Consider the following 17,263-nt stretch of genomic DNA (forward strand, 5'->3'; position numbering starts at 1 on the left):
GTTCCTGATTCAAGCTTTCGGCTTCTTTCTACAACTGAAAACATGTATGTTAGGTTAACTGGAGATTCTAAGTTGATCCAGTGAAAAATTGGTGAAATGTCTCGCCTAATGGCAGCTGTGATAGGCTGCAGCCCAGTCTGGGGGTGGATGCTTCTGACTCGGGTGTGGGTGGCGTTCTGTCCCAAAGGTCTGACTCGAAGGGGAAGCTACACCCTTGAACCCTTCCAATAACCCATCCTTCTGGAGTAATATGCTCACAACACCCTTACATCCTCCACCACAAGATTATCTCCATTTGAGGCCTCGCTGGGTTCCCGACCACCTCTGTTCCCCGAGGAGGAAAGAAACTGGGAGGATGCCTATGTTCAACATCACCTCAGCGTGCCCAGTGTGTGTGGACCCGGAGCTGTGAAGCCCTACTGTGCACATTCAAACACAAACACCATGCTCCGCAGCACGCCCCTGCTCTGTGGGTTTGGTTGACTACCGAAGACATCCTTCTGTTCAAGAGGAATTGACGAGTAACAGAAATAACTCCGTAGAAGAGCACAGAGCCACAGCATATGGTTGTGGCTCCATCTTCCTACATCATCTTGAAACTTCTCAGAAACATCCATCTATCCATCCATCTTCTATACCTGTTTATCCAATGCAGAGTCCCAGGGGAGCTGGAGCCTGTCCCAGGGGAGCTGGAGCCTGTCCCAGGGGAGCTGGAGCCTATCCCAGGGGAGCTGGAGCCTATCCCAGGGGAGCTGGAGCCTATCCCAGAGGAGCTGGAGCCTGTCCCAGGGGAGCTGGAGTCTATACCAGGGGAGCTGGAGCCTGTCCCAGGGGAGCTGGAGCCTATACCAGGGGAGCTGGAGCCTGTCCCAGGGGAGCTGGAGCCTATACCAGGGGAGCTGGAGCCTGTCCCAGGGGAGCTGGAGCCTATCCCAGGGGAGCTGGAGCCTGTCCCAGGGGAGCTGGAGCCTGTCCCAGGGGAGCTGGAGCCTATACCAGGGGAGCTGGAGCCTGTCCCAGGGGAGCTGGAGCCTATACCAGGGGAGCTGGAGCCTGTCCCAGGGGAGCTGGAGCCTGTCCCAGGGGAGCTGGAGCCTGTCCCAGGGGAGCTGGAGCCTATACCAGGGGAGCTGGAGCCTGTCCCAGGGGAGCTGGAGCCTGTCCCAGGGGAGCTGGAGCCTGTCCCAGGGGAGCTGGAGCCTATACCAGGGGAGCTGGAGCCTGTCCCAGGGGAGCTGGAGCCTATACCAGGGGAGCTGGAGCCTGTCCCAGGGGAGCTGGAGCCTGTCCCAGGGGAGCTGGAGCCTGTCCCAGGGGAGCTGGAGCCTATACCAGGGGAGCTGGAGCCTGTCCCAGGGGAGCTGGAGCCTATCCCAGCGGTCCTTGGGAGAGACACAGTGTACACCCTGGACAGGTCGCTGGTCCATCACAGGGCAACTTAGAGACAAACGAGACAAACAACCACCCGCGGTCACACTCACCCCTAGGGAAAATTCAGAATCACCACTTCACCTAACATGCATGTTTTTGGCCGGTGGGAGGAAGCCGGAGTACCCAGCGAGAACCCACACATACACGGGGAGAACATGCAGACTCCACACAGAAAGGCCCCAGCCGGGATTCTCTGAAACATAAACAAAATAAAATAAATAATGGGGGGCAGGCAATCCCTCCTGTTTTTAATCTATGTGTGTGTCTGTGTGCTACAGGTGCGAGATGATAACAAGCGGCAGCACCCTTGTTTGGTGGAGTTTTCCAAGCTTCCTGAACAGGAACGAAGCTACAATTTACAGATGTCTCTGGAGACTCTTAAGTAATGCACTGATACAGAGAGGGGAATCAGATGTTACAGTTGAAATATTTATCAGTGACACCAAATCCTTGCATCAGAAATATAAAAACTGTGTACAGGCAGAAAAAAGGCAGATTTTTAAAGCCATGCATATGTAATGTAATTTAACCTTTTAACAAGGAACAGATGCAGGCACTTTCTCATTTATCTGTCATGACATTGTTTGCACCACAACAAGACTGACATAATAATGGAAGCAACAGAAAAGAAGAAGCGTTTTAAAGATGACTTTTATCTCATATAAAACTGAGACACTCCATAGAGGGAGAGAAAAATTGTATCTTTTTAAGTCAGTTATCTCACTTCGGTAATTACAAGCAGAACAAAACCTGCTTTATAAAAAAAAAAAGTGATCGGCTCTGTACGCTGAGAGCAAAGGATCCATCAGAGGTCAAAGCAAAATGATTTGATTATAAATCAGCGATCAAAATTCCCATAAGCTTGCTTGTAACATCAGAGCTATGATGACGGACAAGCAGTTCCTGTTTTATGTACAACAGATGAACACACAGCCTGTACAGTATACCATCCTGTTTAGAGTGGATCAGAGGGAGATTATACATGTACAAATGGAACATGGTATATTAGCTCTTTTCTTGAACAACTGTATGGAAGCCGATTAGACAATCTTGTGCTAGAAAATGAGACGAATTACTTTACATTTTGCTCTGTTTTATAGTTTTGTTTGAGGTATTCTACAGCCATAACACTCAACTGTGATGCATGGCTGCAGTTATTTATAAAGTAGACAAAATCAGAAAGAAAAAACAACTAAATCATACCGAACAAGCTCAGAGAGATAGGCTTTTTAAATCTTTAATTATGCAGGCGCTTTTTCCATCTCAACTTCATATCAGGGTTACATTGTTAAAACAAATATAAGTAAGCCTGGTCTGAAAAATGTACGAGGTGTACACATTTTAATTTCAGATTCTGGTTTTACAAAAACCAGGTCAAAGAAAAGGTTTACACATCATCTATGCATCTGAGAAAAATTACACCTCTTGTGGTAATGCATTGAAAGATTAATTCCTTCTGGACTTTGCTGGACTATCAGTGACACTACTTATATAAGACACTTTTATTCAACTTAACAGACTTCCGATTGCATTTCTGTGTTTTACAGGACTCTACTTGCCTTGGGTTGCCATGTAGGACTCGCAGATGAACACGCTGTAGAGAAAGTGAAGAGTATGAAACTATCAACAATGTAATTCACATCAGTGATTAATACAATATATAAAAAAGATATCCATGTTACAGAATACCAACATGATGTAATGATGCAGGAATGGAGAGAATGGATTATGTTAGTTTAATGTGATCAAACAAAACAACATGACACACTATATAAATGACACGGGCACAAACTAAATCTGTGCAGATATCAGCTATCCAGTGGTTACAAACCTGCTCCACTGGATCTGAGTCACATCAGACTGACCCCCACCCAGGAGGCCATGGTGGACAAACTGGCTGAGAATGCACACAATGTTTGGGCAAGAGATCGCATCCTCCAAGGCTGGACATATGGAATACAGCAGGTTAGAGTCTGGCACTTATTATCAGAAACTGTCTGCTGTGGGGATCTGGCTTCTTTTGATAGCATTCCACCCCTGTGTATTTTGTTGTTGTATAGGTTAATTCATAGCATGTCTGAAGGTAACACTTAAAATTCACTAAAACATGGGCAGTTACTAAATAACTAGTAAGCAATGACAGAGAAACACTCTGACAGCTTATACATTCATTCATAATTCATGGACAAGGATTTCTAAAGCAAAACTTCCCTCATGAAGCATCATCTACCTTTGTGTTCTCTATGATGTAAAATAAGAACCAGGCACCACCTGAATGTTTTCTTTTTGCCTTGTTAGACAAACTACTCCATTACATTTTTTCTAGGAGCTTAGCTGGAAAATGTATAAGTCAAAGTGTCTTTGACAATATTGCTCAGCCACACAGTATATGTCATGATCTGTGGCTTTTGAGTTTTCCTATGTTCTGGCATTCCTTTTGATCTTCGGTTTACTTTTTGCTTCTTAGTTACTTTGCATCTTGTTTTATTTATCCAAATCAAATCAAATCAAATTTATTTATATAGCACATTTCATGGACAAACAATTCAAAGTGCTTTCCATAAAATAAAAGCATTGCAGCAGGGAGTGGAAGAAGCATTAAAATACATAAAAGAATATAAAGAGAAACAAATAAAATAATTTAAATTAATTAAAAAACAAGCAACAGTCTAGATAAGTTCAAAGATATCGTGCAGATTTCATGCATAGAAACATGAGAACAGAAATGTTTTTAACCTGGATTTAAAAATGTCTACATTTGGTGAAAGTTTAATCTCCACTGGCAGTTTGTTCCACTTGTTTGCAGCATAACAGCTAAATGCTGCTTCTCCATGTTTAGTCTGGACTCTGGACTGGACCAGCTGACCTGAGTCCTTGGATCTAAGAGCTCTGCTGGCTTTATATTCTCTGAAATTTAGAAACATATTAATTGTTTAGTTTACTTCTTGTTTTGTTTTGTAGTATTTTCCCCTTTGGAGCCAATCCAAGCGGTCATTGGGAGAGAGGCAGGTTACCCCCTGGGCAGGTCGCCAGTCTGTCACGGCGTCACACAGAGACAAACCAGACAAATGACCATCTATGCTCACACTCACTCCTAGGGACAATTTAGAGACACCAATTAACCTGACATGCATGTTTTTGGGTAGTGGGAGGAACCCGGAGAGAACCTACGCATACACGGGGAAAACACAAGGTGGTCTTCCTCATGCCATCAAATGAGCTCTGACCTGTTAGAGTGTGGCCAAAGACCATTTGAGGGTCTCTTGGAGTCTCAGCAGTTGGCTTGATGATTTATTTAATAATTTAGTTGACATTGCTGATGGCATGACCTACAAAAATGTACCATCCAACAGAAATTGCCACCATATTATTCAAGAAAGAGAGAGAATCATTATCCTCATGAATAGGAATATTTTTCAGTGGGGAAAAAATGAACCCTTCCATCCATCCATCCATTATCAGCCCCTTGTCTGGGGATCGGGTCACGGGGGCAGCAGCTTGAGCAGAGAAGCCCAGACGTCCCTGTCCCCGGCCACTTCCTCCAGCTCTTCTGGGGGGACCCCGAGGCGTTCCCAGGCCAGCCGAGAAACATAGTCTCTCCAACGTGTCCTGGGTCTTCCCCGGGGCCTCCTCCCAGTGGGACGGGTCCGGAACACCTCACCAGGGATGCGTCCAGGAGGCATCCTAACCAGATGCCCGAGCCACCTCATCTGACTCCTCTGGATGCGGAGGAGCAGCGGTTCTACTCCGAGCCCCTCCCGGATGACCGAGCTTCTCACCCTATCTCTAAGGGAGAGCCCAGACACCCTGCGGAGGAAACTCATTTCGGCCGCTTGTATTCGCGATCTCGTTCTTTCGGTCACTACCCACAGCTCGTGACCATAGGTGAGGGTAGGAACATAGATTGACCGGTAAATCGAGAGCTTCGCCTTCTGGCTCAGCTCCTTCTTCACCACGACGGGCCGGTGCAGAGCCCGCATCACTGCAGACGCCGCACCGATCCGTCTGTCAATCTCCTGTTCCATTCGTCCCTCACTCGTGAACAAGACCCCGAGATACTTGAACTCCTCCACTTGGGGAAGGATCTCATTCCCGACCCGGAGAGAGCATTCCACCCTTTTCCGGCTGAGGACCATGGTCTCAGATTTGGAGGTGCTGATTCTCATCCCAGCCGCTTCACACTCGGCTGCGAACCGCTCCAGTGAGAGCTGAAGGTCACGGCCCGACGACGCCAACAGAACCGCATCTTACTGCCGGCAATGCGGACCAAACTCTGACACCGGTCATATAGAGACCAAACAGCCCATATCAAGGGGTCCGGCACTCCATACTCCCGGAGCACCCCCCACAAGAGTCCCCGAGGGACACGGTCGAACGCCTTCTCCAAGTCCACAAAACACATGTAGACCGGTTGGGCGAACTCCCATGCACCCTCCAGGATCCTGCCGAGGGTATAGAGCTGGTCCACTGTTCCACGGCCAGGACGAAAACCACACTGCACCTCCTGAATCCGAGATTCGACTCTCTGGCGGATCCTCCTCTCCAGTACCCCCGAATAGACCTTGCCAGGGAGGCTGAGGAGTGTGATCCCCCTATAGTTGGAACACACCTCCGGTCCCCCTTTTTAAAGAGGGGGACCACCACCCCGATCTCCCAGTCCAGAGGCACTGCCCCCGATGTCCACGCGATGCTGCAGAGGCGTGTCAACCAAGACAGCCCTACAACATCCACAGCCTTGAGGAACTCAGGGAAGACCTCATCCACCCCCGGGGCCTTGCCACCGAGGAGTTTTTTAACCACCTCAGCAAACTCAGCCCCAGAAATGGGAGACCCCACGTCCGAGCTCCCCAACTCTGCTTCCTCATCGGAAGGCGTGTCGGCAGGATTGAGGAGGCCCTCGAAGTATTCCCCCCACCGACTCACGACGTCCCTAGTTGAGGTCAGCAGAGCCCCGCCCTCACCATACACGGTGTTGACGGTGCACCGCTCCCCCCCCCTGAGCCGCCGGATGGTGGACCAGAAACTCTTCGAGGCCGTCCGGAAGTCGTTCTCCATGGCCTCCCCGAACTCCTCCCAAGCCCGAGTTTTTGCAACCGCCGAGGCCGCGTTCCGTTTGGCCTGTCGGTACCCATCAGCTGCTTCCAGAGTCCCACTGGCCAAAAAGGCCCGATAGGACTCCTTCTTCAGCTTGAGGAAGCCGGTCAGACCTGGCAGGCCCAAACGTATTGTGAGGGTCTGTTGGGAACGGCTGGCGGAATCCCCTGTAAGGAGGAGTTTCAACTCCCACCTCCGGCAGAGCTTCAGCCATGTCCCGGGGGAGGTGGGGGGACATTGAGCCCGAATAGGCCATGTTCTGTGCCTCCATTGTTAAGGCGGCTGACCGGAGCTGTGGCCGTAAGGTGGTCGGTGCCTGTCGTGGCGGCAACTCCCGAACCCGCTGGTGGACACCAGTGGTGAGGGAAGCCATCAAAAATTGTCATTTATGTCTTTTTTAAACACTTGGCCGTAATCTTTTACCTTATTATAGCGACATAACTCTGCTGCTCTTCTATAATAAGGTAAAAGATTACGGCCAAGTGTTTAAAAAAGACAATAGATAAATGACAATGTACCTTTTGACTTTCTTCTCTTTCATTAATATGGTAGATCTCCCATAGTCGATCCCCTATCCCATAGGTCGAGACCGCCTAGTGGCCTGGCGAACTTACGTTGTGTTTTGAAGCTTGCAGCGCGTTTTTTTCTTACATGTGTTTTGATGTTTGCAGCGGCAAGACACTTTTTTAACCAGTTTAGTCCACTCTGTACTCAACATAGCTAGTTTGTGCCTCTGTCTACCAAAAAAATCCTTGACAGCCTTTGGTTTTTTAGGAGATTAGATGGTGGCTCTTTTTCTTGCTGTCTGCTCCTGGTGTAGTTCCTCAGTGTTGGCTGGGCTATGCTTGATGTGCCAATATTTTGCCAACACATCACAAAGCCCACAGTTGTCAAAGCAAACAGTAATGTTTTTTCTGCAAAATGTAAGGAACACAGGGCATGTGCTGGAATAGCCATGGTCTGTTCCCATTCTGGTGAGCTTTTGTTCAATTTCCCAGGCCTCTGGCACAGAAAGAAACTTCTCCGCACAGTTTATGGCGTAGTGCCTGGTGTTTGTCTTCTGTACGCTTAAGATGAAAGACTGAAGAGGTCCAATGACCTCTGAGGACACATTCGACTATCTTCAGTAAATCTTCTTTAGTCTGCTTTTTGGTGTCATAAAGCTCTTTGATTGTACTTTAAATTGTCTTTCTGCACAGCAGTTCATAAGCTGGGTCAGACGGCACTATTTCTAGTACCTTTTCGAAACCCCAATCCATTTAGCCAGAGAGTTTATGTTGATGTATTTGGCAGAAGCTTTTATCCAAAGCGACATATACTTGTAGGGTAAGAGGGTCTTGCCTAAGGACCCCTAGTGAGGTAGCACCTTTCATGCAAGGTCACCCACATGAAAAGTGGCAATCTTACCACTACACTATCCAGTCCTAGAGTTTGTTCATCTCTCTGATGGAAACGTACTTATTTTAGTTCTGAATCCATCATCTAGTCTATTGTTCACTGCATACATTGTGCCTGTACCAGGACTGTCGGCGTTTACGTTAGCTCTGATGTCCGTGCTCACGGCAACGTGTTTTGGATTGAGGTGATAACGTAGGCTTTAAGTGCTGCGGTGATAAGAAAACTTTTTGTTGCACAATTTGCACACAACCATGCTCTAATCCAAGCTGCGATTGGGGTTAGGTTTGTGAAAAAAAACATCCACCCAACAAGCCGAACAATGTGGTCTCATCTTCCATGACTGTTCACCAAACTTTCTCGTGCACTGATTTTACTCAATACATCCTGTGCATCCTCTTTGCTGTATCTAAATGCTTTATTTAATTAATCGAAATTAATGCATTAAAGCACTTTTACCCCACTTATTATTAGGGGTGGGACGATATGCTTTGGTCACGATTCGATTGCATCACGATTCTAAGGTGCCGATTCGATTTGTATCACGATTCTTGATAATTGCGATTCTACCATTATCGCGATTCGATATAATCAGTAATTGCAATTTTCTTTCTCCTTAAAAAACAAACAAGTTGAATCATACACTTCTAGAATGAATGTCGTTCCCATAAACAACGCACATCAGTCTGTGTCAGTCAGTCCAGCAGCCGACATTTATTTAAACTGAGACAAAAACAGGCATTTTTTAAAGTTTACAGTTACAAAATGAATTGAAATGAAATGTCCACACAGCACAAATGTGGGCTAGTTTTAACATAACTTAATGTAATAAATTGATGAAGTTTTTCTGGACACGGATATGACGTAATATAATGGATTCAGGGGAGAAAAATCGATTTTTAAAATCATCCCATAAAAAAATCGCGATATGTACATGAATTGATTTTTTTCGCCCACCCCTACTTATTATTCTTATTTTTTCCTTTTAATGATCATATTATTTACAGTATGCGGTTCCCAGAGAAAAAAATGTCAATCCCTGATTTCTACTTTGCAAAGCAATTAGGGATAAACATGTCTTGTTCAATTTGACATCTGAGGGACTGACGGAAGTAGTATTTCACATTCTCCACAGCATTAGATTATTATAGTAGATTTTTTTTTTTTTATCTTTCTTGTTTTTGTTGTCTCTTTTCAGGATGTGAAGAACCGTAGAAACCCTCGCCTGGTTCCCTACACCCTGCTGGATGAGAGAACCAAGAAGTCCAACAAGGATAGTCTGAGAGAGGCTGTCAGGACACTCCTGGGATATGGATATAACCTGGAAGCTCCTGACCAGGACCATGGTGTGATCATAATCTTATTGTTGTTGTTATAACTGAATATTGAAAGTTGATTATATTTTGGAATGCACCATGATAATGTCGTCATGAGATTACACATCAGGTTGTTGCCTTTCTCATCTCTGCCTCCCTGTTTCCATCCAGCAGCTCAATGTGATATAAGCAATATGTCTGCTGAGAGATTCCGCATTTTCAGAGCAGAGAAAACCTACTCTGTTAAAGCTGGGAAGTGGTACTTTGAGCTGGAGGTAATAAACAACCAGATGATACTAATTAATAGAGAAACAAAAATCCCACTAGTAGCTAATTAATGTTCATCCTTAAAATGAATCTTTACTTTGATGGTATAATTGCAATGAATTAAAGAGAGCAGTAAAGAAAGTATATAAAACTCTACATAAAAGTTATTCCCAAATACTCATCCATGTTACTTAATAAATCCAGTGTGCTCGCTGTTGTGCATGCATGTTTTGACTTAATTTGATTTATACACACCAAGCAGTAGATGTAAATTTACTTTAGGAATTTTAGTCTGCTTTGGATGTAGCTTATCACTCTAAGCTTTAACTGTTCAAGTTTGTAAACTGTTGCCACATGTCTTCCAGGTATTAACAGCAGGAGAGATGAGGGTGGGTTGGGCAAGGCCAGGATGTCTGCCAGACCGTGAGCTGGGATCTGATGATCAGGCCTTTGTCTTTGACGGCTTCAAGGTGGCCGGAACGTCATTTATTTATCTATTTATCTAATTGGTCAATGATATATAAAAAAATCAAATATAAGATTTTATTTGATTCAATACAAAGCAAAGCAAAGTTGAATAGCTCTGCCTCCCTAGTTTTCCATCAGTCATCTGCCGATTAAAACACATGATAAATGGTTGACACTTCTACACCGATCAACCATAACAATGTGACCCCCTGTCTGTTATTAAGGTGGTCTTCCTCATGCCATCAAATGAGCTCTGACCTGTTAGAGTGTGGCAAAAGAGTATCTGAGGGTCTTTTGGAGTCTCAGCAGTTTACTTGATCATTTATTTAATAATTTAGTTGACATTGCTGATGGCATGACCAACAAAAATGTGCCATCCTACAGAAGTTGCCACCATATTATTCAAGAAAGAGAGATAATCATTATCCTCACGAATATGAATATTTTACAGTGGGGAAAATTAATCCTAACCAGCATTTTCTTTACATCACTAATTATCCTGAAGAGACACATTCATTTTTGTAGAATAATAATACTTGTTTACTTGTGCATGTACCAGGTACAGCGGTGGAACCAGGGCAATGAGCACTTTGGGCGTGCCTGGCAGACAGGGGATGTGGTGGGCTGCATGGTGGATCTAAACGAGCACACCATGATGTTCACACTCAATGGAGAAGTGCTGCTGGATGATTCTGGATCTGAACTGGCCTTCAAAGATTTTGACACAGGTGAAGGTTAGTGCTGTCTCCTGGATAACACACAAAGTGGATAACACTTAGACCACTTACATACAGAAGCATCTAATACTATTGAATATGAAATTTTATTTATTTAAAAAGAGACAATGTGCCTTTATACAATATTATTTTGGTACACCTTGGTCGGAAGCATAGGAGGACCACAGGGGCTAGGTTTCTCTTCACTTTATACACCTCAAACTTCCAGTACACCTCTGAGTCTTCAGAGTCATCTCTAGAAATAAACGGATGTGCAGTTTCGGGTATATCAGGGATGCACAAGGGACTAATACAGGAAACTGGTCGACCACTTTGTGGCATGTGTTGGCAGGGTTTTCTATAATATACGATTTTTTTGTTACGATAACAACCTCCTTATCTTGAATGGGAACGAGACCAACAAGATGATTCTGGAATAAGCCAAACACTATTTCCATTGTGGGAGAAGAATGGGAGATGGTGGAGGAGACTTATACCTGGGTGTTCAAGGACTGGACTGGAAATTCAGCACATAGGCTGACTACAAGAAGGGACAGAGCAGATCTGATTCGTGAGGAAGCTTAGGTCCTTTAACAGCAGGCTGTTGTATATCCTTTAGAAGTCTGTGGTGAACAATGTAACCTACTTTGCAGCCATCTGTTGGGGCAATAGCAGTAGAGCAGGCAACTCAAAGGAACTGAACAAATATACACAGCTCAAAAAAATAAAGGGAACACCTAAACAACACGATGTCAATCCCAAGTCAATCCCACTTCTGTGACATCAACCTGTCCAGTTAGGAAGCAGCACTGACTGTGGATCAGTTCCACCTGCTGCTGTGCAAATGGAACAGACAACAAGTGGAAATGAGAGGCAATTAGCAAGACCACCCCTATAAAGGAGTGGTTCTGCAGGTGGTGACCACAGAGCATTTCTCTGTTCTCATCCTTTCTGGCTGATGTTTTGGTCACTTTGCATTTTGTCAGTGCTCTCACCCCCAGAGGTAGCATGAGGCGGTGTCTGCAACCCACAGAAGCTGCTCAGGTAGAGCAGCTCATCCAGGATGGCACATCAATGCCAGCTGTGGCAGGAAGGTTTGCTGTGTCTCTCAGCACAGTGTGCAGAGCATGGAGGAGATACCAGGGGACAGGCCAGTACACCAGGAGATGTGGAGGGGGCCGTAGGAGGGCAGCAACCCAGCAGCAGGACCGCCACCTCCTCCTTTGTGCAAGGAGGAACAGGAGGAGCGCTGCCAGAGCTGCAGAATAACCTCCAGCTGCCACTAACATGCATGTTTCTGCTCAAACTGTCAGGAACAGACTCCATGAGGGTGGTATGAGGGCCCGACGTCCACAAGTGGGGCTTGTGCTTACAGCCCAACACCGTGCAGGGCAATTTACCAGAGAACACCAAGATTGGCAGATTCTCCATTGGCGCCCTGTGCTCTTCACGGATGAGAGCAGGTTCACACTGAGCACATGTGACAGACGTGACAGAGTCTGTCACATGTGGAGAACGTTCTGCTGCCTGCAGCATCCTCCAGCATGACCGGTTTGGAGGTGGGTCAGTAATGGTGTGGGGAGGCATTTCTTTGGAGGTCCGCACAGCCCTCCATGTGCTAGCCAGAGGTACCCTGACTGCCATTAGGCAGTAGCTGGGTCTGCTGCTCTGTCTGGTCCTGGAGTGCGGCCAGCTGCTGCCTGCTGAGAGCCGTCTGTTCGCGATTCATCGCCGTGACCTCCGCTAGCATCTGGGCAAGCACGGTGATAGGTTTTTGCAGTTCCGTCATCTTTTCGTTTGCTGAATCCTGTTCAGGTGCCAATGTGGCGTTGTCTGATGCCCTGAACTCTCTTCACACCTCTCTCCTGCAGCTGATGCACCACGCCCCCTCCACAGTGGGGTTTTCTTATAATTATTTTTATGAATTTGATTGTAAAGCACTTTGTGATCTTTATCTGTGAAAGTTTACTTACTTACTTATGTTTACACATCAACCCAAAAGGCTTCTAGTTTTAAAAATGATATCCAATATCTATTTGATTTCCATTATTGTTTCATAAGTGTTGCATCAAGTAATTAAAACAACTGCTTAAAATGCACATGTTTTTTTATGTGTTCAGAGGATTTCTCTTCAACTTCTTGGTTGTCTTAGTGAATCTAACATTTAATACATTTAGTTGAGTAGATCTTAGTGTAATTACAGGAAGTAATATACAGCATTTGTCATTTTATATCTGATTGCTTGTGTCTGCCCCAGGTTTTATCCCAGTATGCAGTCTTGGTGTGTCTCAGGTGGGGAGGATGAATTTTGGTAAAGATGTCAGCACTCTGAAGTACTTCACCATCTGCGGGCTGCAGGAAGGCTATGAGCCATTTGCTGTCAACATGAACCGCAATGTTACCATGTGGCTTAGCAAGAGGCTGCCTCAGTTTGTACCAGTGCCCTCCGACCACCAACACATTAAGGTGAGCAAAGTCACCTGGAATAATAGCTTCTACTCAGTTAACTTTCTGGACTCTGGTGTAGATTTTTTAGCACTTGTGGGTTTATCCACATTTGAGAATTTTAGCTTATCTATATAAAATATTATCCTTGAATAAACTACGTTACGGGTATTCTCAGGGAGTTCATTCCAAAATACAACATTTATTTTTCAGGTGACCAGGATAGATGGAACAATGGAGTCATGCCCATGCCTAAAAGTCACCCAGAGATCATTCGGCTCGCAGAACAGTTATTCTGACATTATCTTCTACAGACTGAGCATGCCAATAGAGTGTGCTGAATCCAGATCCCCACCTAATTGCAGTCTCTTCTCTCCAAAGAGGGTAAGAGATACCCAAATGCAGTTCTTCTGCTGTGTAGCAAGGTACTCAGTTACCTAGTTTGCTGCTGCTGACATGTCTTAAGTTTTTTTTTGTTGTTGCTCAACATCTCTAATGTATTTGTTAATCAATAATTGGTTTGTCATTGGTTTCAAGGAACTGAAATCAATATTTTTTTACATACATGTCTTTATATGTATGTATTTTTGTTTGTTTGTCTTTTATTTTATAAATTCTTCAAACATGCAGTATTTTTTTTTTGTTTAAATCTGACTTTTCCATCTTGAGGAACAATACATGCTGTAATTTAATAGCTCAAGCAATGTGACGTATTTATGAAGAGTTTTTTTTTCCTCTTGCACATCATCTACCCCCCAGCTGTGGCCAGCATACATAGAATTAACAATTCTGCAAAAAATGTTCTAAATGTTCTGAAGCTGTTTCCTATTCAGTGAATCTCTCTTAACTGTGATCAACAATTTTTTTTCTACAGGAACTGGAGGACTTTGAAACTGTATCAGACTTTGAAGTCCTGATTAAGTCATCACAGGGTCACCCTTGTTCCAGTGGACCTGAGAGAGATGAATTCAACAACCACAAAGATTGTAATCAGGAGAAGCCATCCAAGCTAAAACAACGGTAAACCTCCATCTGATCCACAAACATGACGAATAACCAACGTTGAATGACTATTGTTTAATTCTATAGCAGTGGCTGTAGCTCAGGGGGCAGTTTGATTCCCAGCCTCTCCGCACCACATTTCAAAGCATCCTTGGGCAAGACCCAATGCAATGTGAAAGTGTGTGATAGAGAAAAAAGCCTAACATCCTATAGACATGTAAAAAAAGACCTATAAAATTTGCTGTATGAATGTGTGTGAAAATGGGTCAATATTGGCTGTAGTGTAAAGGTGCTATATATGTAAAGTCTATTTACCATTTAAAACTTTAAAGAATTCTGACATTTATAATATGACTAATGCACACCAAGAATTTTTCCATTTTTGTTGCCACTTATTTTAAACCCAAACTAACCATCTCGGTTCTCAGATTCACTTTGAAGAGAAACAAGCCAGACAACAGCTGTGCTTCATCTACTCAAATGTCAGAAGAGGTGGTTTCTGACGACAGAGATGGCTATGAATTCATCATGCAAGCATCCACTGTAAGACCATACATATTCAAACTGATAAAATGCTGCATGTTTCTGAGTGACTTCCTATTCCAATGAGCAGCTAAAGGAAGAGATGCATGTGCTAGCAATTCAATTATTATGAAGAAACAAAAGTGTGTAATGATATTTCAGATATACTCTGTTTATGGTACTTGTAAAGTGGTAATACAATCATATTATTAAAATGAGAATTTTCTCAATGTGAAAAAAAAGATGATGAAGATTGTAGGTTTCATTTGTATTTTTAAAAACAGAGCTCTTCATATAAAGTAGATACATTGATACATCACTCCAATGATTCACTATATTGAGCTACTGTTTGATTATGTGTTCTGCAATCCTAGAAACAAAGTAGTGATAAAGGACCACATACATAAACCTGTGATTGATGTGATTCCCTTTTTATCCCTGTGCAGTATTACTACTCTGCCCGGATCTTCCCTGGTCAGGAGCCCAGCGCTGTGTGGGTAGGTTGGGTGACCTCTGACTTTCATCAGTTTGATCCTGGCTTCGAGCTCCACAAGGTCAGAACGGTGACTGTTACACTGGGAGATGAGAAGGGAAAAGTTCATGAGAGGTTAGTCATGTGGTGAAAAGTATATCCTGTCGTAGATTTTCCTTTATGTTGTATATTTTGTCATAGAAGGCATGTGTCATTAAAGCTTCAGGGTTTCATTCAATCTTCAGAGTGTGATATACACTCACCAAGCACTTTACCTGCACAATATCTTAATCATGCAGTTATCTAATCAGCTTAGTGTGTGGCAGATTAAATTTGTAAAAGTGTATAATACAGGTCAGGACCTTTATTAAATGTTCTGATCAAACATTACATAGGGAAATAAATGCACTCTCAGGATGTAGTATGGTTGTATGTGAGGTGGGTATTTTTTAAACTACTTGTGAGATTTTTATGTCAGATATGTTCTTTTGTGTTTACTCAGAAAGACAGAAAAACAAAGTTAACCGAAAGTAGAAGACTTGTAGCTGACATAAGCACATCTTTTTCCTCTTCTTTCTGTTGCTCCTGTAAGTGGTCACTAAAGTCACCATTTTCATCTCTTCCTACCTTTATATCTTAGTATTTTCACTCCAACCACTTTTATTTCTTCTTTCATCACATCTCCTCTTAATCACCTTCCTCTTCTCTCTGTCCCAACAGTTCCATATTCTGAATCTTTTCTTAGTGTACCGAGCATCTGCCTTGAAACATGTCCAAACGGTGCTCTGTTAAAGCTTTGTCACTTTAGAGCTAGTTTCCACATTGAGCTCGACCATTTTCTGTTGCAGCATAGCAGAGATTGTTCTTTGCACAATCAACTCTAGTGTTCCAGAGCAGTCCCCAGCAAACAATCCTTCTTCTTTGACAGTTTATTCAGTTTCTTTGAGTCGCTGGCTCTTTAAAAAAAAAAAAAAAGACATTTTCTATTTAACCAGGAGAAGCCTCGTTGAGATTAGAAATCTCTTTTCCAAGAGTGTCCTGTTCAAGACAGCAGCATGTAGATAAAAAATGACAGACATATCAACACATGTACAAACCTACTGATGCATCAAATTCAAACCCAAGTCATCCAGCATTTTAAAAGCCTTCAATGGGACCATGTGATGTCTGAGTTCAAGTTGTTTTTGCAGTTAGTTCCAGGCAAAGGGAGCAGCGTGCATGAATGCCTTTTTTTCCCCAGCTCAGTTCGTACACTTGGGACTGAAAATAATAAAAAATTCTGTGAACGAAGGTTACAAGGCCCTGAACTCTTCAGATGGAGGAAGTTCGAGAGGCAAGACGGGAGTAGACCAAGAACGGCCTTGTAAACAAGAATATGCCAATATTTTAGCCTACATATTGACAAGGGGGACCATCCAACACGTTTGTGTGATAAAAAGTGCATTGGCCACATTTTGCTCAATATTGCTGATATAAAGGATAAAAAGAAGTGATCCTAGAACTGACAGCTGAGACACTCAGAGGCATTACCTTCAGTCTGTACACACTGTGTTCTATCTGCTAAATAATTTTCAAACCAGCAGACAGTTTCAGTAGACAGACCTGCTCTAACTAAACCTAAACTATGCTTTAGCAGTTAGTGGTCCACTAAATCAAATGCTTTAGAGAGGTCAATGAAGAGGGGAACACACACGGTGTAGTTTAGTGTTAATATAATGAAAAAAGACAATAATAACTTTAAGAGCTGCTGTTGTTGTACTGTGTCTTTTTCTAAAACCGAACTGAAAATCAGATATAACCTTATTGTTATACCTCACTGACAAGGAACTTTAGGAGTTTGGACACATACACCATATTGCCAAAAGTATTGGCTCATCTGTCTTTACACACATATGAACTTCAGTAACATTCCATTCTTAATCTATAGGGTTTAATGTGACGTCGGCCCACCCTTTGCAGCTATAACAGCTTCAACTCTTCTGGCCAAGCTTTCCACAAGGTTTATGGGAGTTTCTGACCATTCTTCCAGAAGCACATTTGTGAGGTCAGACACTGATGTTGGACCTGGCCCGTAGTGTCCGCTTTAATTCATCCCAAAGGTGTTCTATCGGGTTGAGGTCAGGACTCTGTGCAGG

At 43.8% G+C, this 17,263-nt stretch overlaps 1 protein-coding gene across 8 annotated transcripts in view; it reads left to right on the forward strand.

Moving 5' to 3' along the window:
- ryr2a (ryanodine receptor 2a (cardiac)) overlaps positions 1-17,263 on the forward strand; it is a 287,428-nt gene that overhangs the window by 117,645 nt on the left and 152,520 nt on the right. For 4 of the 8 annotated variants that reach the window (XM_075456990.1, XM_075456994.1, XM_075456991.1 and 1 more), the window contains exons 22-33: positions 1,710-1,813; positions 2,979-3,062; positions 3,237-3,396; positions 9,119-9,266; positions 9,408-9,511; positions 9,869-9,973; positions 10,531-10,705; positions 12,945-13,153; positions 13,346-13,516; positions 14,007-14,152; positions 14,563-14,677; positions 15,103-15,263. In XM_075456990.1, coding sequence (XP_075313105.1) covers positions 1,710-1,813; positions 2,979-3,062; positions 3,237-3,396; positions 9,119-9,266; positions 9,408-9,511; positions 9,869-9,973; positions 10,531-10,705; positions 12,945-13,153; positions 13,346-13,516; positions 14,007-14,152; positions 14,563-14,677; positions 15,103-15,263 — 1,682 coding nt within the window. The remainder of the gene's footprint in view (positions 1-1,709; positions 1,814-2,978; positions 3,063-3,236; positions 3,397-9,118; positions 9,267-9,407; positions 9,512-9,868; positions 9,974-10,530; positions 10,706-12,944; positions 13,154-13,345; positions 13,517-14,006; positions 14,153-14,562; positions 14,678-15,102; positions 15,264-17,263) is intronic. The other 4 variants (XM_075456992.1, XM_075456996.1, XM_075456995.1 and 1 more) reach the window with 2 other exon arrangements.

This window comes from Odontesthes bonariensis, chromosome 23 (assembly GCF_027942865.1).
Source record: "Odontesthes bonariensis isolate fOdoBon6 chromosome 23, fOdoBon6.hap1, whole genome shotgun sequence".
Classification (NCBI taxonomy): Eukaryota; Metazoa; Chordata; class Actinopteri; order Atheriniformes; family Atherinopsidae; genus Odontesthes; species Odontesthes bonariensis.